Here is a 25027-nt window from a genome sequence, read left to right as displayed (position 1 = left end):
TTATTACTGGATGACTGAACAACTAACTATGCATACAGTGTATGAGTGTGTGTGTGCGTGTGTACTTATTCAAGAGTGTTTAAAAAGGAGAGAGGAGCATAAATCTCTCTTATTCTGCAGGCACGCTTATATACCATGTTGAAAGAAGAGAGCCTGGGCTTTTGAATAAGACTGAGCTGTTTAAAATTTTTAAAAAATATTTTTGAGATAACTGTAAATTCGCATGAAGTTGTAAGGAATAATAGAGAGATTCCCTATAGACGCTTCACGCAATTTTTCTCAATGGTAACATTTTGCATAACTGTAGAACAATATTACAATCAGGAAATGGACATTAGTGTAGTTCAAATGTCTTCTTCAAATTTCATGAGTTTCACGTGCTCTCATTTGTGAGTGTATATTCAGTTCTATGCAATTTTGCCAGATATGTGATCTGCTTTTGAATCACAGTTCTGTGGAGTTCCTGCTGTGTGATCCTGAGGAAGCTCTTTGACTTCTGGGAGATCCATTTTCCTCATCTGCAAAATAATGTCTGCCTCCTAAGGGTGATGTGAGAATTAGGTAAGATAATTTCTGTCGAGTTTCTAGCACACTGGATTCTCAAGGAATGCTGGTTTCCTCTTGTCTATTGCTTGTTCTCTCGGTAGAAAGGGAGCTATCACCAGTTTCTTGCTAAAATAACCAGACTTGTGGGTTGTAATCCATCAGGCGGATCCTTCAAGGGCAACACATTTAACCCTGCGGCTCAAAGATAACCACGGCCTGGACTTGGGATCCTATTTTACTGCAATGAGATCAGAAGTGTAGGGATGGGGGAGTGAGAACGGAGACTCTGGGGCAGGGGTAGGAGGCAGTTAATATCGAGCAACTGTTGGGCTGGGAACCACCAACTCCAAGGAGTTTCCGTCCTGTGTGGCTTGCGACCGAGGGTTAGCTTCACCCAGATAAGGCTGCACAGGGGCGGGAGCCTGTGAGGACATGGTGGGCAGGTGCGGAGGGCAGTGTAGACCTGGCAGGAGGGTCGCCCTCGCTCTACAGGGTTCTGAGTCACTTCTAGAGCCCTTCTGCCTCCTGAACATCCTTTCCAACGTTGACGGCCAATCGACACCCGAGGGCTGGGAAATCCAGGGCCGCCCGGGAGCAAAAAAGGTACAGGGATCCCCCGCTTAAAGTCCCGCTTGCTGAAGGCGGGTGCCCTTCCTCTGCGCGAAGCCGCTGCGGCCCGAGTGTCCGCGGTGCGGGTGAGTGTAGGCGTGTTGGGAAAGAAAGGGAGGCGGACAGGCAGGGGGCGAGGATGGCAGCGCCAGCCCCAGCTCGGCGGCCACCTCGGGGCGCCAACCTCCTCCACCCGCACCCGGAGCCCCGGCGTTTCTAACTTCAGATCTCGGAGGCGGGCGCTCGGAGGGGGAGGGCGCGTCCGCGAGGGCTCAGGCGGCGCCGCCCGCTCCTCCCTCGGTTGCCGGAGCCGCGCGGGCCGCAGAGGAGGAGCCGCGCCGGGGCTGGCGTCGCCCTGACTCCTCCTCCCCGCGCGGGCCCGGCCCTTCCTCCCCGGCGTCCAGAGCTCCGGGTGGCCGCGGCCGAGCCGGGAGCCGAGCGCGCTGGGCGCGGCCGTCCCGCCGCCGCCGCTGCCGCCGCCAAGCCCGGAGTGCGCCAGCGGTCATGGTTCCCGCGGCGGCGCCGGGCGCCTGAGCCCCGGGACGCAGTAAGTGGCGCAACCCCGGGGACCCGGACCCACGGCCTGGGGGTACACGGAGGCCTCGCGCTGTCCCCGCGCCGTCGGCGAGGCCCTGAGAGCCTGGAGCGAACTGGGCACCGGATCACGCGGGGGCTTCCCATTTGGGGTCCGGGGCCAGGGCGGACGCAATCCCTGCGGGCCGGGAGGAAGCGGCGGCCGGGTGGGAGGACGAGGCGGGGACGGGGCTGCTTCGGAGGCGGGAGGAGGGGCCGGTCCCGGAGGCGCGGGCTGCGCGGGCGGGGGGCGGGCCGGCGGGGGCGGGGAGGATGCGCGCTGCAGCCCGCGGCCCCCAAGAGCCGCGCTTTTGTAAGAGCTGGCCCCTTACATATGGAAATGACGCTCGCGCGGGTCCCCATTCGCGTCCTTTTGAAGGACGCCCGCCCGGAACCGCTGCGCCGACTGCGAAGTATTGTCCCGTTTCTCCAGCCCTAACAAAGCGTCCTCCTTCGCTTTGCAGAGCGCTGGAGGCGGGCAGCCGGCTGTGCGGGCGCTCCGGAGAGACCGACAGAAGGTAGGCGAAGGCGGCGGGGCCGGGGGAGCGCGCTGCCTGCCCACACAATGGGGTGTCTGAGGTTTCTGGTAGTGGCGGTGGGCAGGCGAGTTGAGGACGCATCGCAGGTGGCCAGGGACTTGGGAGGCGCGCCCGTCCTGCGGCCGCACCTCCGCTTCCCCGCCCGGCAGCACCGCTGGGTTTGGGCACCTCCAGTACCCCCGACCCCCCAGCCGCCTGCCCGGAGCTGAAAGCCGCTTCTGTGCGCTGTCCGAGAGCAGACTTGAGTCCCCGAGGGAGCAGAAGGGGTGGTGGTTCCGTTGGCATGTGCCGCCCGCACAGCCTTGTGATTGAGACGCTGAAGAGGAAACTGCGTGGGGAAACCCGAGGTGTTAGCCCGAGCTGTCTGAGTAGCGGAGAGCTGCTTGGAGCCCGGAAAGTGGAGATTTTGGGAGGTGTGTGGGGTCGATGCGCGTAAACAGTTTCCCAGTGTAATGCCCAGGAGAAGGGGAAAGAACAAAATGACATTTGGTTATTGCCTAAAAGGTGTGGCATGGAGGTATGGAGTGTCGGGGAAGGAAGCTTCCAGCGGCTAGGCTTCTGTAGCTGCCGAAGCGGCCCCTGACAGAAGGACACTAGGTGATGGGAACAGTCACTGCTTACAGCTCTCTCTCGCTGCGAAGTTAAGAGATAGAGACGGAAACAGGCATTTTCCCTAACCCCAGCCCTGACAACCCGAGGTGAAGGCACCAACAAAATGGGGGCTGGAAAGACTGCCCTACCATATATCATGTTTCCAGACAACTTGGATATTATGAGCTCTGCTTTCTGCACCTAACTAGGACAGATCCTTTCCTGGTGTTGAGGACTTCGAAGATGGGCTTGCCATACAGCTCAACTCCTGAATTTATTACATCGAAACAGATTGCGTAGTCGTCTTTTGTGACTGACGTGGTAGCTTTGTAGGATGAGAATCCTGATAAAGTCCATCCTGACACATGAGGGAAGCCCCTGGAACCACGACGTTTCTTAGTTAGGTCCTCGTCAAGACCATAACATACACATATGTTTGCATGCTTCCAGAGGCTTGATGCTCTAACAAGGAAAATTGCTTTTTTTCTGTCAGTTTAATTTTACCTTGAGTCTTCTCTCGTGTGAGCATATTATATAGGTGGCTGACCTGGAATATTGGTGGCCCTTGCTCTGGAGTTGAAGGGAGCTGTGAGGATTTCCAGAGTGTGTATAGGAGGAACATTACAGGCTGGCTGAAAAAACAGTTTGTGTGTTGTGGTCTCTTCAGCTGTTGTCAGTGTCCTTTGGGAGGTGATGTGAACTGCCCGGGAATTTGTTTGCATATTTGTTTATTTTCCCTGTTCTCTGGTGATTCTTTAGAGGAAAGCATTCTACAGAGTGGGGAAAAGGTAGGATGAATGTTCCACAGGGTTGGACATCGGCAAAGTTATTACCAATACAGGGAAAGGCTTCACAGGGGGCAATAGAGAGGAAGCCATCATACTCACAGTCTTTGCATTAAAATGTCAAGGATCAGTCATTTTAATAAGCACTTGCTCAGAATGGCGTGGGGTTCTTTTTTCTTATTTCTTTTTCATTTTAGATGTATAATGACCCTTAATATCAAAAGATGTTAACTGTCACAGAGGGGGAGAATAGGGCTCCAGTGAATTCTGAACAGCCAATCTTAATTTAATAGGCAGTATTCTTATCATGAGTCAAATGTTCAAATAAATTGTTTTAAATGTCACTGCAAATGACTTTCTAAACTAACATTTCAAAAATCTTGATGCTTCCATTTTATGTTGATAATGAAAATACATTTTATCAGTCTTACATTGATAAAGGGTGGGCAAGCTTAGCCAGAGCATTTTAGGATTTAAACGGCATAAAGCCTTTTTAAAAGGCTTATTTTTATAGATGCCAATTCATTTGTAAGCCAATAAATTATCTGGTTTGAATTCTGGCTATTGAACTTGCATCTGTTGGGCAGGGGCTTATGGAGAGACTTAGTGAAGCTTGCAAAAAGATTTTTATCCTATTTATGAATAAAATAGAATTTTGAAAAGATTATGAGATTCTGAAAGTGAGCATCCTTGTTTGAAATTAGGACACTTCTTTATTGCAATTTAAGTCAGCAATTAACCATTTATTCAAGCTTTTGGATGGAAAAATTACAAAGCATCTATCTATACCCTAATGCTCACTTTAAAAACAAAGTTGGGAAAATATTGTTCATAGACGTGAGAAGAGAAGATCACCTTCACTTACACCTCAGGGTACCATACTCATAGCCTCAGGCATCCTAAATTAATGTGAGTCAATATGGCTCAAGAAGTGGAAGTTGTTATAAGCTTTCTCCTTTTTTTTTTTTGTAACAAACATGCAGCTCTGTTTTCTGCTTCTGTAATTTACTTAGTAGTTGATTACAGGTTATTGAATGCACATTGTGCCAGGCTAATGGTGTTTTTTTGTTGTTGTTGTTGTTGTTTTCCTGTAGCTAACCTGAGTTAACTACTTGATTAGGTAATCTACCAGTTATTAGGTTGAACAAAAGCATGGGTTTATTACATCCTTCAGGACAGTAAAATAATAAAGGTTGCTTACGTTTTCGAATAAATGCTGATAGGATTCCCTTAGTTAAATATTATAGTGTAGTTGACAAAGGTTGTTCTTTTTCTTTTTCTTTTTTTTTTTTTTTTTTTGAGACGGAGTCTCTTGCTCTCTCCTCGGCTGGAGTGCAATGGCGGGATCTCGGCACACTGCAACCTCCACCTCCCAGGTTCAAGCGACTCTTCTGCCTCAGCCTCCCGAGTAGCTGGGATTACAGGCACGCCCCACCACACCTAGCTATTTTTTTTCTTTTTGTATTTTTAGTAGAGACAGGGTTTCACCGTGTTAGCCAGGATGGCCCCGATCTCCTGACCTCGTGATCCACCTGCCTCAGCCTCCCAAAGTGCTGTGATTACAGGCGTGAGTCCCCGATCCCGGCCATTTTTTCAAATTTATTTAATGTGACTTTTTTCCTGTGCATTTAAGCTTTTGTGTTATATTTTTATATCATGATTTCATTCACAGTGATATCGTTGTGCTTTTGGTATCCAGCTAGAAGTGAGACACTGAGCAGAGAGGAGGCATTCTGACAGTAATCAGTTTGCTGCTAAGCAGCACTGGTTTTTGGCGGAAATATTCTCCTACATAAACTCGTAAATGGCTGCAACTGCTTTTTCTATTGAGCTTTTACTAAACTTGAATTTATCCTTGTCACTCTTTCTTTTTATACTGAAATTAGTCCAATATGGTGAGCCTGAAAATCTTTGCAGCCAATTAAAGTATTTGCAGAAAAGAGAGAAGAAAAAGAAACACTTTAATTTGATCATTGGCGTTACTAGGCTCCGACTTGCCAAATGGTGAAAGTTAAAGGCATAAATGGAGAGCTTTGCCCAAGTGGGGTTTGTCGGTGTTCATCACATCAGCTGTAGAGTAAGTAAATGAGTCACTGGTGGTCACTGCCTGGTCTGTGGACCCCCAACAGCTATGTCTGCACACAGGTCCAAAAGCATCTATTATGATGCCCTCTCAAGGAAAGCAGCTGAGCCGAGAGGGGCATGCAGACATTCTGCAGAGCTCTTCAGCTGCTGAACCATCTGGATGGGAAATAAAAGGCCTGGGCTAGGGGCTCTGGCATTGTGCATATTTATTATTTGGTTTTCACTTGCCAGACTTTGTCCCCTTTTCACTCCCTCTGGCCCAGAACAGACGTCCCCTTTAGCTGGGGTGTCATTCTTACAAGCTCCTTTCTGTACCTTGGTTGAACACTGAAAAGTTCATAAATCCACATATCCACTCATGATTCTAGCCACACCTCCACCTATTTCGTTTGCAGTCCTATTTGGCACTGTGATTTCATCAGCTGGGGTAATGAACACCACTGTCAGAGTCGGCAGTATTTTGGCAGCCTTATTTTGAGTTATTTGGAAGGAAAATGCTCAGAATAATTGTCATTATGGGTGGTTATTGAGTGGTAAATGTTTTGATTAATGGTTCTGTGCATCTGCTTCTTATTTAATCATCCCCAGTTGGAACTCCAAAATATTGCTCATACTGGTTCTTTCATTCCGAAAGAGTCATAAAGCTGTCTAACAATTTGATTGGAAAGGTAGATGGTGAGGAGGGGCCCAGGTTTATTATGGCAGGCTTCGTAACACTGGAGCTCTTCTTTGCAATTTGAAGGAGAATTTCTCACTCAAAATGTAACTTTCTTAATCTCTGAGTAAGATTCCTGCCTCTGTTGGGTACCAGTTAGGGTCTGACTCTGAAAAGCATTGGATTGCACAGATTATACATACTTAAGTGTTTATTCAGGGGAAGTCATTTACGAATTACCAATTCCTGGACAATGCCCATTATTGAAGATATGGGACGCTTCATGATCATTTTTATATAAGAATTTATTTCTTTCACGCCCTAAATCTCAAAGCTGCTTTAGAAAAAAAAAAGGAATGTGTATTCTATTTGTATATCCCTGGTGCCTTGTAGGCTATAATTATTCAATAAATGGATCAAGAGAGGTAGAGAGGAAGGAACTCTGCTTCTCAATTCCAATTTGGAAAAGTCTGTGGCCATGGAGTGTTCTGTGGGGATTTCTACTACTTAGTACTGTTCAACTGGCTAACACATAAAGGTGGAGATAAGTGGTTTGCCAGTGGCATCATTTCAGAGGTCTCATTCATGTGTTCTGTGTGCATGTGTAGGACTGAGGGATAATGTAAGTGAGTGTCGCACTAGAGTTCAAATCTTGGCTCCACCCTCATTTTGTTCAAGGAGATTAGTGCTGTATCCTTGGACAGTTGCTTAATTTTGTCAAGCCCCAATTTCTACATCTTGCATGGGAAAATGAGAATATCCACTTCTAGGAATTGGGAGGATTTAACGAGATGATATACATAAAGTACTTAGTTTAGGCCAGACTCATAGTAAATGTTCAGAAGTAATTCCCAATTACAGTGCAGCTTTCTGCTTTTATTTGACATTAAATTTATTAATAACCTGCTTTTAAAGAGAGAGGAAGCTCTGAACATTACCTGCTGCCATTATCATTTAGTAATATGATGATGTTTATATACATAGTACACTCCCTGCCCATTCTCAGTCTGTTCTATAGCATTTCACATCTCCTGCTTTGCTTCTTTGGATCTGTAGATGATTCACTTGTTAGCTCCTCTTCAGTTTACCACTCCTTTGTAGCTGCAGGTATTCTTTTGGTTATCTTAAATTCTCTCTTGTATCAGCTTTCTCTGGGATTAGCCACTCTCGCTTGCTTGCCACATTTAACTCTCACAACAAACCTTCCAGATGGATATTGTTATTCTCATGCTGTAATTGAGGGGACTTGAGAAAGGTTTTAGTATAGATTCTCCTCCAAAGTTTCATCCCATACCAAGACAACACAGCCAAAGTTTGTGAATCCATTTACTTAATTACTAGCCTATTGAATTAAACCTCAGACAGCGCTGCACGGTGCAGATTGGCAGTTGGTGTTGGCTTTCTACTTCTTGCTTATGAGGCTGAAAGTGCCTTTGAGGAAGGGTGGGATGGGGGAAGTGGAGGTGTATAGGTGTAAGAAATAGGCATTCCAAAATTTTCGTATGCCCATTTCTGTATACCTCATTTAGGGTACGTTTCCTCTCAAGGAGTGATCCATACAGGAAGTCAATCCATGATATTTACCAAATCCCTGGCGTGAAGAACAGACTGACTGTACTATGCATTTGGGGGAGGATATAAAAGAAATAGGAGCGTGGATCTTACCGTTAAAGAACTTTCTGCCAAGTGGGGAGAAAAAAAATTCTTGCACCTGAAATTACTGATGAACATTTGGGAAATAATATCAACCAGTAAAAATGCCTTCTGTGCCAGATGAGCACTGACAACTTGTCACCATGCGTAACATCTCCTGGATGTTTCAGCGTGAGCATTTGTTCCACAGGGGTGGTGCTTGTCTCCCCTTCAGTCAAGCACAATGTTTTGAGAAGGAAGGAGATGAAATAAAGAGATAAAGAAAAGAAAGCTGCCATAAAATGAAAGAGGTTTGATTTAGTGAAAATCCAGTGACCTCCCAAAGAGTGGGGCATGATAGTATATCACATTCGACACCGTGGATAAGATCAGGGCTTCTCAGTACATCAGTGTTTTATTCCTCTCTTTCATTGGTTTAAGATGGACAAATCCCCGCCCCTTAAAAATAATTTTTAAAAAGGAAAGTGTTAGAATTCTTTCGCTTTTGAGTTTTTAAACATATATGCAAAATCAAGCAAAAGAAGAGTCTTGCTTTTATGAAGTCGGTCAGATAACAGCCCAGGCGCCTGTAAAACTCAGTGAGACTAAGAGCTATGGCAACACTGAAAATCCTGGAGCACCTTGGGGATTCTCAGCAGATCTTAGTTGACAATTAACTGGTGGACTCTAAGTGAATCTCGTTAGCGAAGTGTTGGCCTTGTCTAAATTCTTAACTCCTGTGGCTTTGCATAACAACTTGGTGTTTCTTTTCTGAGGCTTTGATGTTTATATAACACTCTCAACTTATTTTGAAAACATTTACATAGTGATTAGTTAACCCAACAGACCAATCCTGGGAAGACAGCCAGAGCCTGCAGCACCTTAGTAACAGAAAAACTGATAATTAGGAGAAGAGACCTGTCCAAGACCAGGAACCTGGACCAAAATTGTGCCATGTTGCTTTACTTTAATGAGTGGCCCCAGTAAAAACCGAGCTGTGTGGCAAAGCTGTTCACATTTATCTTCTGTATCCACCCAGTTCTGCTGAAACCCCTGGCAAGATCGTGGCCCTGTTGTAGCTTGTCATGTTTTGAACAGCTGTCTATGGAAAGAAAGCAAACACAACGTAGAGCAACACTGATTTGTTTCAGAAAGGTCTTTTATTTTCAGTTCTGGCTGTGTTCAACATCTTAGCTCACGTTTTTCATGTTGTAATGATCTGCCATACGGACGATCACCTCTAAATTAGAGAGTTTTCTCTAATTTGGCTTGGATTAAAGATGCTTGGTTAGTGAAAGCTGCTGCTTTTTTTATAGTCAAGGGACTGGTTCTGAGAGCCTTGTTGCAGGTGGCTGAGGTCACCGTCCCAAGGGTGTATGTCATGTTTGGCATCCATTGCATCATGGCGAAGGCACCTTCAGATGTGCAGGTTTCAGGCTTTCATCGGAAAATCCAGCACGTTAAAAATGAACTGTCATGCAAGGAAAAAAAAAAACAAACAGATTTCGTTTGTAAAATACGAGCTATCTGGAATTTTATGATGTATATTTTTAACAAAAATGACTCAGTTATTGACGTCTCCAAGTTTTTACTGATCCTAAGGAAGGTGGCAAAACGGAAAGCCTGGAGTATGGGTAGGTGAGAGAGACGGAAGACAGGTTAACCAGGCATAAAGAGATGAGATGCTCTAGTGAGTGGAGGTTCCCTGAGATGCTGTATGATTCATATAAACCAGTCTGTGGCTCCTTTAAACCTCACTGTCTGAAAGGTTGAAATAGTGTCTTCCCTTTTCTCTAGGCAACTAAGCATTACCTAAAACTCGCTAGCACTAAAGCAAGCTTCGGGGAATATTCTTCCCGTCACACCTCATGTAATTGCACCAGTGAAGTTAATTGAGTTGCTTTTTGAGAAACTCATGTAAAAGGCGTTTAGTTTCATGTAAACAGGGAGGTGGTTTTGTAGCAGACGTCGTATTCATCCAGTGCCTCTTGCTGCAGCCCTCCAGTCTAGCTATGATGGGGCCCATCTAAGCTGAATGAAGTAGAACGAATCAGCTTGGTCACGCTGACCGATTGCAACATCGGGGCAGGTTGTCTAAAGCTTGCCAGCTAGCATAGAAGCTCTGACCATGCAGTCTGCTGGCGCTAACAATTAGTTCACTTGAATAGTCTTGCTGTCAAAGTGGCTTTTCACCTTCTTAAAATCCTGGGCTAGAAGAGCTGGGAGAGAATTACCTTCAGCCTTGAGTTTGGCAGTCTGACTGTCCGCCTGAGAACCAGGCAAGAGAGGAGGGTGTCTTCTACTGTATGTGACCCTCTCATTCTGGTTAATGTTGCTCCCAGTGTGATCTGACCTTGTGTATATGCCCCTGGTGTGAGTGCATGCAGCAGTGTCACTGGCCAGGGCTGGTCCTACAGAGACTGGGGGTCTTGCTGTGGGGTGCATCAGAAACTGGGTGTTCCCGAGCATTCCCTAGAGACTGGTGGGGTACAGAGAAGGGGAATGTGCCAGGGGGTGACCACGGTAGGATTGGAGAGGCTGCCACAACCTGTCCTTGTCTCTGTCCTACACAGGTGAGCTCTGTGGGCTATGGGATGGATGAGGTGGAGCAGGACCAGCATGAGGCCCGACTCAAGGAGCTGTTTGACAGTTTTGACACGACGGGCACAGGGTCCCTGGGGCAGGAGGAACTCACCGACCTTTGCCACATGTTGAGCTTGGAGGAGGTGGCCCCAGTGCTGCAGCAGACGTTACTTCAGGACAACCTCTTGGGCAGGGTAAGGTCTGGGGAAGAACATGACTATGGGAAGTGGGGTGCGGTTTCTGCCGGGGTGCTGGGGGCGGGGCAGACCACACATGTTGCAACTTGTTTCTAGCATCCTGGCTGTTACATGATAAAAAGAAGAATGTAATGAGTGTGATATCACAGTCCAGTTTGCTAGGGTGGCAAGAGCCTGCTTTAATTTGTGCTCTGGAATTATGGTGTACACTGAGCATCTTAGATAAAGAAAAAGAGGTAATGAAAGGATGTTTTCCAATTTTTGTCTTGTTCTTTGTGGTTTATTTTATTGACTCCACATTCATCACTGGCACAGAAAGGAGGAGGGTGAGATTTCCATTGAAGAGAAAGAAAATGCAGTAAGAAAGTTATTGTTATGACTTTTACTCCCAATTAAGCTATTTCTTGTGTGGATTATTTCTGGGTGAAGTATTAATTAAACCTTATATCCAGGAAATAAGACAGCAGGGTAAATAAATACAGTGCAGGTTCATTTAAAACCCAGCACGACTTGCTTCCAGCAGGGATGTGTGTGCACACGCCAATGTTAACCTCTGTGTTTGACGACAAATAGTCATGTTATTACCATAGATCAAGTCACAGATGTGAGTAAGAAGTGAGAGAGGGTCTTTTTTTTCGTCTTGCCAATGGTGGATATTTGATCTGCCATGACCTGAGATTGCCTTCAATTCTCCTCATTATAACTAATAGCTTTTATTATTTGCCTTATTTATAATTAATAGCTATTTATAATCAATAGGTTTATATGGCTTTGAGTCAAGTCTCTTGCTGTTGGATTTTGGAACGATGAGAGAAAAAGAGGGACAACACTTTTTGCACTCTGTTGCTTCATTCTGGTTTTTATCACATATAAATTGAGGAAGCAGTCGTGAGGCTTAACTTTATTCTAGTGACTGAACTTCTTTTTCTTTTCATTTTCACTGTCTTTTAGCTGACAAGGGAGGTAAGTGACTTCAGATATAGTACCATGTATTGGCTTTCTGTAACCTGAGACAGACAGGAGTAGCCATCATCCTGAAATTAATGTGCAAAAGATGATATTCTCAGGCACTTGGCACATGAATGTGATGTTCAATGGGACTCACACTTGAAAAAAATATGTGACTTCTTTGCAAAAACTGGAGCCATTCTTGGCCTCTTGTGGTGGGGGGAGGGTTAGCTGTCTATAAATACATGTGGTCCCCATAAAATGCTAAAAATCTTGCTTTAATAATCTTAAAATGAAGCTTCGAAGATTGAACCATTTGCTCCTCATCATATCATGCGTTCACATATTTTCCAGTTCTGCCTCCGTCTTAGACTCTGTGGGTAGCAAAAAAACTGGCATCTCCCAGTGTGGTCCTTGGGGATCTCAGTACTTTTGGTGTCTAAAGGATAGTATCAATGGGCTGATCTGTTTTAATTCTCATTAAAGTCTGAAAAGGCATGATACAACTAAGGTTTCCTTGAGTGGTTTTCTTAGAGTCTGCGTAAATATGGAATGCCATGCTGTAAACAGACTGCACCTTGGCAGCAGGTCAACAGTTTGCTCTCCAGATGTTGCACATCTTTGCCCTCATTTGGTAGACTCAAACAGGGAACAGTTATCGATTGATTTGTTAACGACTTGACACTACCAGCCTGCTTTCGACGCCTGCTATTTGCCTGAATAATGAATACTTAAGTGGTCTATAGTGTGATATTTACTTAGTGAGCCAGTGATAAAAGTTAAATAGATGGATGCATATTGATTTCATGTGGGAGGTCCCTGGTGATAGTCTTGAGAGTGGGGGGTTGGCATGAGTAATGCACTACTGTTAAATTTGCATTTCTTAATGAAACCAAATTATTCTCCTCAGATGATCACACAGACACGGCCATATGCTATTAAGATACTCTATATGGTCTACAATTTTAAATTATAAGAAAAAATGTCATCAGATTCATTGGAGCCATCCAAGTGTTATCATTTTCATGATGCATACAGTTGGGATTATAGTTGTAAAATTATAAGTGGTTTTTAATGCCAGTCATCTTTCTTCTTTTTAGAAGATATTTGTAGAAAAACTTACAAGGGTTAGCAGCTTGGTTTAATTAAAAAAGAAAGAAAGAAAAGGTAGCATAACAAATCTGAATATATTAATCTATTCATTCATTCAACAAATATGTATTGTGCGTGTCCTGCCTGTCAGGCATTCCTGCAGTCTTATGGCTTGGGATCTGTATTAGTCCGTTTTCACGCTGCTGATAAAGACGTACCCGAGACTGGGTAATTTATAAAGAAAAAGAGGTTTAAGGGACTCCCAGTTCCTTGTGGCTGGGGAGACCTCACGATCATGGTGGAAGGTGAGAGAGAATGAGAAGATGAGAGACACTCCTTACGTGGTGGCAGGCAAGAGAGAATGAAAGCCGAGCAAAAAGGGAAACCCCTTATAAAACCATCAGATCTTGTGAGACTTATTCACTACCCCAAGAACAGTATGGGGGAACCACCCCCACGGTTCAATTATCTCCCACTGGGTCCCTCCCACAACACATGGGAATTATGGGAGCTATAATTCAAGATGACATTTGGGTGGGGACACAGCCAAACGATATCAGGGTCCAAGTTATTTATATTTATATTTACTATAAACTACCGTTTTCCATTAAGTTGGCTTTTGGCTGCATTAGTATCCATCAACTTCCTGGATGCTTCTGGCTTTAATTTTGTCTTTTAAATCTTAATGAATATAATTTTTAAATCAAATACAAATCCACCTTACCTGTATTGGGCTTGGGCTAAATTAATCCTTTTTTTCTTGAAAAAGAAGTAAGATGGAAAGCATTGTCTCGCTCAACCAGGAATGCAAACATTGTGTATTTATTTTTAAATATTACAACGCACCTTCAGTAACTTGTTTTTTTTTTAAGGCCTGATGTTTAATAGTTGTTAATGAAAGTAACTTAAATCAACTTGCCATTTCTATGTGTTTTACCAATAGGTCATTTCCCCCCAAATTATTTTTCTTTTCTTTTTTTTTTCTTTTTTTTTTTTTTTTTGAGACAGAGTCTCGCTCTGTCGCCCAGGCTGGAGTGCAGTGGCGCGATCTCGGCTCACTGCAAGCTCCGCCTCCGGGGTTCACGCCATTCTCCTGCCTCAGCCTCTCCGAGTAGCTGGGACTACAGGCGCCCGCCACCACGCCCGGCTAATTTTTTGTATTTTTTAGTAGAGACGGCTTTTCACCGTGGTCTGGATCTCCTGACCTCGTGATCCGCCCGCCTCGGCCTCCCAAAGTGCTGGGATTACAAGCGTAATTATTTTTCAATTCATTTGTCTTGCTTTATAGCTTGAAACCATATTCACCTGAGCAAGGTATTTACTGTACAGGTGTTTGAAATGCCTAAAGCTTGTGGATCCCTGATTTGAAGGAAAAGGGATATTGCCGATATGTGTTTACCACTAGGTTATGAAAAGAGTTCCATCGTATCTTTGTCACCAGTTAAGCACCTGTCAGCTAGGTGAGGCCTCATCACAAGGGGCTTCTCAAGACACTGAAAAACTTACAATCTAGTTGGGTAATATACATGGCAAATGAGTAGCACGGGGAGCAAATACTACAAAACTTGAAGGGAACCATGAACCAAGTTTTATCCAAGCAATCATACTAATTGTAGATGCTTAAATGAAGTGTTTTCTGCATACCTCTCTATCTCCTTTATTAGAAATCAGGACATGAAGATAATTTGCCTTGGTTTTGTTGAAATATTTGGTTATATCCAGTGTTTTTTTTTTTTTTTTTTTTTTTTTTTTTGACAGAGTCTCGCCATTGCCCAGGCTGGAGTGTAGTGGCCCGATCTCGGGTCACTGCAAGCTCTGCCTCCCGGGTTCACACCTTTCTCCTGCCTCAGCCTCCCGAGTACCTGGGACTACAGGCGCCCACCAACACACCCAGCTAATTTTTTGTATTTTTAGTAGAGACGGAGTTTCACCATGTTAGCCAGGATGGTCTCAATCACCTGACCTCCTGATCCGCCCACCTCGGCCTCCCAAAGTGCTGGGGTTACAGGCGTGAGCCACCGCGCCCGGCCATATCCAGTTTTAAAAATGCATTCTTGGCCAGGCACTCATGCCTGTAATCCTAGCACTTTGGGAGGCCAAGGCAGGTGGATTGCCTGAGCTCAGGAATTCGAGAGCAGCCTGGGCAACACCGTGAAACGCTGTCTCTGCTAAAAATACAAAAACTTAGCTGGCGTGGCAGTGGGCACCGATAATCCTAGCTACTCGGGAGGCTGAGACAGGAGAATTGCTTGAACTCGGGAGACGAAGGTTGCAGTGGGCCAAGATCACGCCATTGTACTCCAGCCTGGCGACAGAGTGAGACTCCGTTTCAAAAAGCAGCATTCTTTCCTTATGTAGTATACCAGCTTTGAGACAAAACAGCCCCTGAAGTTCTGAGGAGTTTCATTGCTATATTCTTAGTATGAATTTGGATGCTGAAATACCCTATGTCCCTGGCACACTTTAAAGTGAGAATAAGCCTCCAGGCAGCAGAATCACCATTGGTTTCTAGAGTCCCGTAGGTACATGGACTTTGGTAATCAAAGACATGTTGAAATTTTTAGTATTAAAATTTGATAGCTGTACAAATATATATAATTTAGCTCAATTTTCTTACATTTCTGAAAGGGTTTGAGGTCCTTTCTAAATTTCTTGATAAATTTCATGTGGTGGATTTGTTTCCAACTCAAAAGCTTTTTAAGATTTATTTTTCTTATATACATTTTAATCATTTGAAGTGTAAATCGAAAATGGAGAAGTACTTTCTTGTAGTGCTTATTTGGACTTGTTCTCTGTATGCAAAATTACATTCAATATTAACTGCCATTAGTTTGTAATAGTGGTGCTGCTGATGGGGTTGTCATAATATAACTCATACAAAAGTCAGACTGGTTGTCTCTGACTTGTGGAAGGGAGACTAGGGAGGCTTAAACCCGTGAAGGGAAATGGCCTATGCTGTGGGAGAGAAAAAATAGCTAGGAGGAGGTTTTTTGCATATGTAGACTTGGATCTAGTCTCTAAGTTGAACTCCTAAGGGTCTGTGGTTCCCCATTTACAGACAAGAAGACCTGATTAGGAGACTGCTCAACTTGCTTTGACTCTGTATTAATGCTTTCTCACCGAACTCGTTGCAGAATTAGGTGTGTTTTTTGTGTACAGTACGTTGTTGTGTCTGTCAGAGATATTTAGTGTGACAGGGATCAAGAAGGGAGAGCTGTTGGGAAGGCCTGAACTCAGAACAGCAGGGAGGAACAAATGCTAAATGGCCATTCTCTTCTACCGACCTGATTTTATAATGCCTTATTTCTATGATTAGGGATGCTCATTAGATTTCATCGTTATTTCACGGATACTTTTATGAGTAACTTCCTGTCTGGACAGAGGGGACTTAAAGTTCTTCAGTGTCTGTCTCAGATTTTAGACCTCAGAGTTCATCTGGTAGAGAAACCTTGGCTTTTCCAAGGTCAGATGACTCATTTGAGTCAGTGCCAGGATGAGATCCTGGATTTCCCAGCCCCTGCATTTGAATACATATCTCCACAGTTTCCTCAAACTCCAAATATGCAAAAGTGAATCTCCATTCCCTCACCCTGCTCCCCACACACTACCACCACCACCTGGAGATAGTATACAGTTAGAGCACAGGCTTTGAAGTCAGTCCTGGATTCAAGTTCCACTTCTTGTCACATTTTTTTTCCCTTCAACTTTGATTTTAAACTCTAGGGTACATGTGCAGGATGTGCAGGTTTGTTACAAAGGTAAATGTGCCATGGTGGTTTGCTGCACAGATCAACCCATCACCTAGGTATTAAGCCTGGCATCCATTAGCAATTTTTCCTGATGCTCTCCCTCCCCCTGCCTCACAGGTCTAGTGTGTGCTGTTCCCCACCCACCCCCCATCCCCTGCCAATTAGTCCATGTGTTTTCATTGTTCACCTCCCACTTATAAGTGAGAACATGCAGTGTTTGATTTTCTGTTCCTGCTTTAGTTTGCTGAGGATAACGGCTTCCAGCTCCATCCATGTCTTGCAAAGGACATGATTTTGTTCGTTTTGTTTTGTTTTGTTTTGTTTGACATGGAGTCTTGCCCTGTCGCCCCAGGCTGGAGTGCAATAGTGCCATCTCAGCTCACTGCAACCTCTGCCTCCTGGGTTCAAGTGATTCTGCTTCATCCTCCCGAGTAGCTGGGATTACAGGTGCGTGCCACCACACCCAGCTAATTTTTTGTATCTTTAGTAGAGATGGCTTTCTCCATGTTGGCCAGGCTGGTCTCGAACTCCTGACCTCATGATCCGCCCACCTCCGCCTCCCAAAGTGCTGGGATTACAGGCCTGAGCCACCATGCCCCACCGATTTTGTTCCTTTTTGTGGCTGCATGGTATTCCATGGTATATATGTACCACATTTTCTTTATCCAGTCTATCATTGATGGACATTTGGGTTGATTCAATGTCTTTACTATTGTGAATAGTGCTGCAATGAACATATGCATGCATGTATCTTTATAATATAATGACTTATATTCCTTTGAGTATATACTTAGTAATGGGATTCCTGGGTCAAACGGTATTTCTGCCTCTAGATCTTTGAGGAATCACCACACTATCTTCCACAATGGTTGAACTAGTTTACACTCCCATCAACAGCATAAAAGTGTTCCTTTTTCTCCACAACCTCACCAGCATCTGTTGTTTCTGGACTATTTATTGATTGCCATTCTGACTGGCATGAGATGGCATCTCATTTTGGTTTTGATTTGTATTTCTCTAATAATCAGTGATATTGAGCTTTTTTTCATGTTTGTTGGCTGCATGAATGTCTACTCTTGAGAAGTGCCTGTTCATGTCCTTTGCCCACTTTTTAATGGGGTTGTTTGTTTTTTTCTTGTAAATGTGTAAGTTTGTTGTAAAGTCTGGATATTAGACCTTTGTCAGATGGATAGATTGCAAAAATTTTCTCCTATTCTGTAGGTTGTCTGTTCACTCTGATGATAGATTATTTTGCTATGCAGAAGCTCTTTAGTTTAATTAGATCTCATTTGTCAATTTTTGCTTTAGTTGCAATTGCTTTTGGAGTTTTTGTCATGAAATCTTTGCCAGTGCCTATGTCTTGAATGGTATTGCCTAGATTTTCTTCTAGGGTTTTTATAGTTTTGGGTTTTACATTTAAATCTTTAATCTACCTTGAGTTAATTTTTGTATAATGTGTAAGGAAGGAGTCCAGTTCCAATTTTCTGCATATGGCTAGCCAGTTCTCCAAGCACCATTTGTTAAATAGGGAATCCTTTCCCCACTGCTTGTTTTTGTCAGGTTTGTCAAAGATCAGATGGTTGTAGGTGTGCAGTCTTATTTCTGAGTTTTCTATTCTGTTCTTTTGGTCTATGTGTCTGTTTTTCTATCAGAACCATGCTGTTTTGGTTACTGTAACTTTGTAGTACAGTTTGAAGTGGGTAGCGTGATGCCTTCAGGTTTGTTCTTTTTGCTTAGGATTGTCTTGGCTATTCAGCTCTTGCCACTTTTTAACCATATGAACATGTTATCTTACATACTCTGAGCCTCAGATTTTTCATCAGTGTAATGGGAAGAATATTTCCCTTACAAGACTGTGATGAAGGTGGACTGAGATTTGTGTGTATCAAAGGCTTATCATAGCGCCAAGGACACTGTTAACTTGCTGTATTTGGCTGTGTGCTCCTTTCCCCTACCCTCTACACACCCAGAATGGCTCTTTGATAGTGACTTCCTAGTAATGATTTACCAAGAAACATGGTTGGAGTGAAGAGTAGATTTGCTGGAAGTTCTCTTGCGTGGTGGTGGTTTGAATTCATTTCCATCTGTGAACAGGATTCCTTGGACCAGTCTTGGAGTACAACTTCATATAGTTGCTTTAGGTTTTATAAACCTACCTTTTAAAATAGCCTTTGCCTCTCTCTACATTGTCTGCAGTAAATTAATATTAAGTTACAATATTACAATTTAATAAATGAATATTAAATAAAATAATATTAAGTTAACAATTCAAGTTACAATAACCTGAATACTTTATTTAAAATAAAATATAAGTGTATCTTTCATTACGAAACTGCCTCTTTTTTAGTCTATTTCATTTCTCTTTGCATAATGCTGTAAGCATCTTCCTCTGCATTGACTTCTGATAAGTCCATATTTCTGTAACTGTTTCAATTAACACAATGTTCTGAATCTTCTTTCATTAATTTCTCTTTATATTAGTAAAAACAAATCTACCAAGTTTGTATTAGTTACATAGACCTTTGTCTTGTTTCATAAACTCACCTTGTTCAGTGCTAGTTTGAGTTCTCCCACCTTGGGTCTATTTCCAGTAGTGCCTGCACACATGTGGAAACTGCATTTGATCTCCATGATTGCACGAGATGAGTTTATGCAACATTAGTTTCCTTATTCCACTTCCTGTTACGGGGTTTTTTTGTGTGTGTGGTTTGAATTTGTTTCTTGTGTGGTGCTTAAGTTCTTTTTTAAAAAAAAGCAAATTGCATTTCTAAAAAAGCATTCATATGAAATGTGAAGAGGAAAAGTGATGAGGTAAATTTCTCCTAAGAAGTGGTAACACATGACAAAAAATATCAGACTTGACTGGTCTTCCTCTTAATTTAGTTTAAATGTCATGTGTATTTTTCGTCAGTCGTGTAATTTTCCCATTGCTGCAAACTGCCTGTTGAGGCATACAAGGTATAGGAATACTTGTAAAATGAATGGCAGCAATTATTATTCAAATGAAGAGGTACCAACCAGTGTATGCACAACTTGGAAACTTGTTACCTTGTGAGACTTAATTGTATTGTATATTTATGAAGATTTCTACTTTTTAACAAAATACAATAGTAAAGCCCCCTTAGAGGAGAAAAATGGTACTTAAAACATTGCAGTTACTGAACATAGTTAGCCCACCGGTGGGGGTGTTCATCAACACTGCGGTTCTGGGTTGTGTCCCAAGGGGCTTTTCCACCACATCAGTATTCATGAGCATTGATGGAAAATAGCGGTCACCTCCTCCACAAGAGAACTATGTCTTTGAAAGATGAGGCATTTACTGCTATTTAAATCCAAGGGCCCAGTGTCTACACTTGCAAGAAGGAAAATAAAGATCAATGCAAGACTTAAGCTGCTCTAATGGTTTGGACCAGCTGCTGTGTGGTGTGTGAATTTTCGGACTTTTTGTTGGGAGAAGAGGAATTCAACCAAGTAGACGTTATCGGGCTATGAAGAGCCTGTGAGTTAATAATCCTGTTTAATATTTTATAGAGCCCCTTTTCATCTAAAATGAGGCTGATTTACTACATTATAAATAAATTTCGAAACCTTTAATCTCCGTCTGTGAAGATTTTAGAGAATTCAAGCATTGCTAAACTGTCCCTCTTTTCCTCCCTATTGGCCAAGTAGGACATGCTTATTTATCAGAGGCCCCTACCAGCTTTTGTCTCTCTCAGGCACATACCAGCTTCTATCTCGTAGTTACTAATAAACCTTCCTCTCTTTTTCCCCATTCCACCCTTCTACTTTCTGGAATCTATGGGGTAGCTGATAAACTCCTTGAGGGCAGAGGTTAGTGTCTTCTTGATCATGTGTCTCCTGATCCTGCCTTATACCTGGTATGTGCTTTACACCTGGTGGCTTCGTGTGAAGTTGAGGATTTGACTTCCAGCAGCGAGGGATTTCCCTGAGGGGTCAGACCAAGAGGGAAGTGGGTCTGAGCCAGGCAGGCTTGCTGGGCTCTTGATGAGTCCAGTCAGAGGCCTGATGCATGCCTTCTCTACCTCTCACCTTTCAATTTTGAGGTGGGGTCTCTGCCTTAACTGTGTCACGTGGATATTGTGAGATTCAAATGACAAAATGTCTAGGAAAGAATGAACCTACGATAATATCGTCATTCATCTAGCATTATCCATGACCCACAGTCATAAAAAAAAAATTTTTTTTTCAGAGACAGAGTCTCGCTCTGTCACCCAAGCTGGAGTGCAGTGGTGCAATCTCAGCTCACTGCAATATCCACCTCCTGGGTTTAAGCGATTCTCCTGCCTCAGCCTCCCGAGTAGCTGGGACTACAGGCGCCTGCCACCACACCCAGCTATGTATTTTTTTTTTTTTTTTTTTTTTTTTTTTTTTTTTTTTTTTTTTTTTTGAGATGGAGTCTCGCTCTGTTCCCGGGCTGGAGTGCGGTGGCTTGACCTCGGCTCATTGCAACCTACACCTCCCGAGTTCAAGCGATTCTCCTGCCTCAGCCTCCCAAGTAGCTGAGATTACAGGTGCACGCCACTACGCCCAGCTAATTTTTGTATTTTTAGTGGAGACAGGGTTTCACCATGTTGGCCAGGCAGGCCTCAAACTCCTGGCCTCAAGTGATCCACCTGCCTGGGCCTCCCAAAGTGTTGGGATTACAGGCGTGGGCCACTGTGCCCGGCCATGGCCCTGATTCTTTATAAAAGTGATGGGAACAGTCAGTCACCCCTATTACTATACCTGTTGGTAGTATTAACTACCACTTGCTGGGTATCTAACAGTCCCAGGACACTCTTGATACTTTACCCAATTCTCATTTTATCTTCCTAACACAGGGAGGCGGTATTATAAATACCATAAAATACATGCAGTGCTCTTAGCAGCTGCCTGGACTCTGTGTGACATTTCCTGAGACTGTGAGCATCGTGGAACAGGGACTTGTCACTCTCATTCACTACTGTGTCACCAGGGCCAAGTACAGTGCCTGGCATAGAGCAGCTGTTCAGTAAATATTTATTGAATGAATAATAAATATCAGTTGTTAGATGTCCCCAGTTTTCCAGACAGACAAACTAGAGCTTGGAGAGGCTTCATAATGTCGCCAATTCACATCAGGCAGTGAAGGCAGAGCTAGGGTTAAAGCCTGGACCCACCTAGCTATAAAGCCTTTGTGTGTCTTCCTGAGCCTGTTCCTGGCTTCCCTGAGAAGAATGAATGATTCTGTAGAAATTCACAGATGCCTGTCAAGCGGCCTGAGTGCCAGAGCTCTTGAGTACGTGATGTTTGTGAACTGGCTGGTTGGGAAGCTGGCCTTGCCCATGTTAACTGGAGCCTATCCCTGACTCTGGGACAGTAGCAGGACCTGGCCGCCCCTCCCTCCCCCAGGATGTTTGGCTGTGAAACCTAATTAACATAGCCTACCTTCCTACAATCTTTTACCCTTTCAAGGATTGTACCTCCCTGGATCTTTAGCAGGTGCCTGGTTTTCCTTGACAGACTTCTGCTCTGGCTTCTTAGATTATGTAGATTTTTTAAGTCTGTAAAACGGTAACTATATGAGGTGATGTATATTTTAGTTAGCTTGAATGTGGTAATTATTTCACATTGTATACATATATCAAATCATCAAGTTGTACACCTTAAATATATGCAATATAATCTAAAGATTTCAGTAAGTAATTCCAATCAATCAAAACTAGCATGGTAGAGAAATCACATATACTTTGGGAGAGTGTGGTAAATTGCAAGGAGATACAATTTTATGACATATAAATCTCAATGAATTCCTCTCTTTTGTTTTTCTTTGCACAGATAAGACATGATATGATTTTTTGTACACTGTTTCAATAACTGATGAAGTTTGCTGCTTTTGTAAATTTGATTTGGAAGTTTATCTGTCACCTATATTAAACCTCTAGACAGTGTTTTGTAATGACATGCAAACAGACCCATCCCATAGCAGAACAAATTACAAATGTACCAGTTTTGTATTTACATGGGGGTTCTATGTCAATAGGTGCCACATTATTAAACTAGAATTGTGATGAGAAGAAATCCCAAGGTGAGATTACATACATCTAAGTTATAGAATATCCTTGGCCATAAAGAAAATGCTCTTACCTTTTCAACGAAGTAATATCCTAGTTCTGACTATTTACTTAAATAAAAATCAGGTTCTTTCCAACTTCAGTCAAGATAACTCTATTTTTTAAGAATTCAGGAAAATACTTCTTAAGATTCTTTTATCCTTTGTGCATTTGCTATTGATTTTTGCTTATTTATGGAATCACAGGCCTTGGGAAATAAATATTATGTACCTTTAAGGAAGACTTAAACTCCCACACAATAATAATGGGAGATTTTAACACCCCACTGTCAACATTAGACAGATCAATGAGACAGAAAGTTAACAAGGATATCCAGGAATTGAACTCAGCTCTGCACAAAGTAGACCTGATAGACATCTACAGAAATCTCCACCCCAAATCAACAGAATATACATTTTTTTCAGCACCACACCACACCTATTCCAAAATTGACCACATAGTTGGAAGTAAAGCTCTCCTCAGCAAATGTAAAAGAACACAAATTATAACAAACTGTCTCTCAGACCACAGTGCAATCAAACTAGAACTCAGGATTAAGAAACTCAATCAAAACCGCTCAACTACATGGAAACTGAACAACCTGCTCCTGAATGACTATTGGGTACATAATGAAATGAAGGCAGAAATAAAGATGTTCTTTGAAACCAACAAGAACAAAGACACAACATACCAGAATCTCTGGGACACATTCAAAGCAGTGTGTAGAGGGAAATTTATAGCACTAAATGCCCACAAGAGAAAGCAGGAAAGATCTAAAATTGACACCCTAATATCACAATTAAAAGAACTAGAAAAGCAAGAGCAAACACATTCAAAAGCTAGCAGAAGGCTAGAAATAACTAAAATCAGAACAGAACAGAAGGAAATAGAGACACAAAAAACCCTTCAAAAAATTAATGAATCCAGGAGCTGGTTTTTTGAAAAGATCAACAAAATTGATAGACTGCTAGAAAGACTAATAAGAAAAGAGAGAAGAATCAAATAGATGCAATAAAAAATGAAAAAGGGGATATCACCACCGATCCCACAGAAATACAATCTACCATCAGAGAATACTACAAACACCTCTACGCAGATAAACTAGAAAATCTAGAAGAAATGGATAAATTCCTCAACAAATACACCCTCCCAAGACTAAACCAGGAAGAAGTTGAATCTCTGAATAGACCAATAACAGGTTCTGAAATTGTGGCAATAATCAATAGCTTACCAACCACAAAAAGTCCAGGACCAGATGGATTCACAGCTGAATTCTACCAGAGGTACAAGGAGGAACTGGTACCATTCCTTCTGAAACTATTCCAATCGATAGAAAAAGAGGGACTCCTCCCTAACACATTTTATGAGGCCAGCATTGTTCTGATACCAAAGCCTGGCAGAGACATAACCAAAAAAGAGAATTTCAGACCAATATCCTTGATGGACATTGATGCAAAAATCCTCAATAAAATACTGGCAAACCGAATCCAGCAGCACATCAAAAAGCTTATACACCATGATCAAGTGGGCTTCATCCCTGGGATGCAAGGCTAGTTCAACATATGCAAATCAATAAAGGTAATCCAGCATATAAACAGAACCAAAGACAAAAGCCACATGATTATCTCAATAGATGCAGAAAAGGCCTTTGACAAAATTCAACAACCCTTCATGCTGAAAACTCTCAATAAATTAGGTATTGATGGGACGTATCTCAAAATAATCAGAGCTATCTATGACAAACCCACAGCCAATATCATACTGAATGGTCAAAAACTGGAAGCATTCCCTTTGAAAACTGGCACAAGACAGGGATGCCCTCTCTCACCACTCCCATTCAACATAGTGCTGGAAGTTCTGGCCAGGGCAATCAGGCAGGAGAAGGAAATAAAGGGTATTCAATTAGGAAGAGGAAGTCAAATTGTCCCTGTTTGCAGATGACATGATTGTATATCTAGAAAACCCCATCGTCTCAGCCCAAAATCTCCTTAAGCTGATTAGCAACTTCAGCAAAGTCTCAGGATACAAAATCATGTACAAAAATCACAAGCATTCTTGTACACCAATCACAGACAAACAGAGAGCCAAATCATGAGTGAACTCCCATTCACAATTGCTTCAAAGAGAATAAAATACCTAGGAATCCAACTTACAAGGGATGTGAAGGACTTCTTCAAGGAGAACTACAAACCACTGCTCAATGAAATAAAAGAGGATACAAACAAATGGAAGAACATTCCGTGCTCATGGGTTGGAAGAATCAATATTGTGAAAATGGCCATACTGCCCAAGGTAATTTATAGATTCAATGCCATCCTCATCAAGCTACCAATGACTTTCTTCACAGAATT

The 25027-nt window shown here is 42.9% G+C and overlaps 1 protein-coding gene and 1 long non-coding RNA gene across 14 annotated transcripts in view; one reads left to right on the top strand and one right to left on the bottom strand.

Moving 5' to 3' along the window:
• The first annotated feature begins 524 nt into the window (after window positions 1-524).
• The window catches only part of NIN (ninein), a 115167-nt gene continuing 90664 nt past the window's right edge, over window positions 525-25027 (top strand). For 6 of the 13 annotated variants that reach the window (XR_004029616.1, XR_004029618.1, XR_004029619.1 and 3 more), the window contains exons 1-3: window positions 1678-1702; window positions 2193-2246; window positions 10589-10792. Coding sequence is in view for 8 of the 13 variants with exons in the window: in XM_030810315.1 (XP_030666175.1) it covers window positions 10610-10792 (183 nt within the window). In the remaining 5 variants the exon portion in view is untranslated. Of the gene's footprint in view, window positions 562-1487; window positions 1703-2192; window positions 2247-10588; window positions 10793-25027 lie in introns of those variants that run through there. The other 7 variants (XR_004029617.1, XR_004029620.1, XM_003267671.3 and 4 more) reach the window with 3 other exon arrangements.
• LOC105739264 lies at window positions 9157-11114 on the bottom strand. The gene is made up of 2 exons (XR_001115193.2): window positions 10715-11114; window positions 9157-9486 (listed from the first exon to the last, which is right to left on the bottom strand). It is a non-coding gene; the product is annotated as an uncharacterized LOC105739264 (long non-coding RNA).

The sequence above is a fragment of the Nomascus leucogenys genome, chromosome 1a (assembly GCF_006542625.1).
Source record: "Nomascus leucogenys isolate Asia chromosome 1a, Asia_NLE_v1, whole genome shotgun sequence".
Classification (NCBI taxonomy): domain Eukaryota; kingdom Metazoa; phylum Chordata; class Mammalia; order Primates; family Hylobatidae; genus Nomascus; species Nomascus leucogenys.
This window is presented reverse-complemented; position numbering and strand designations above follow the sequence as displayed.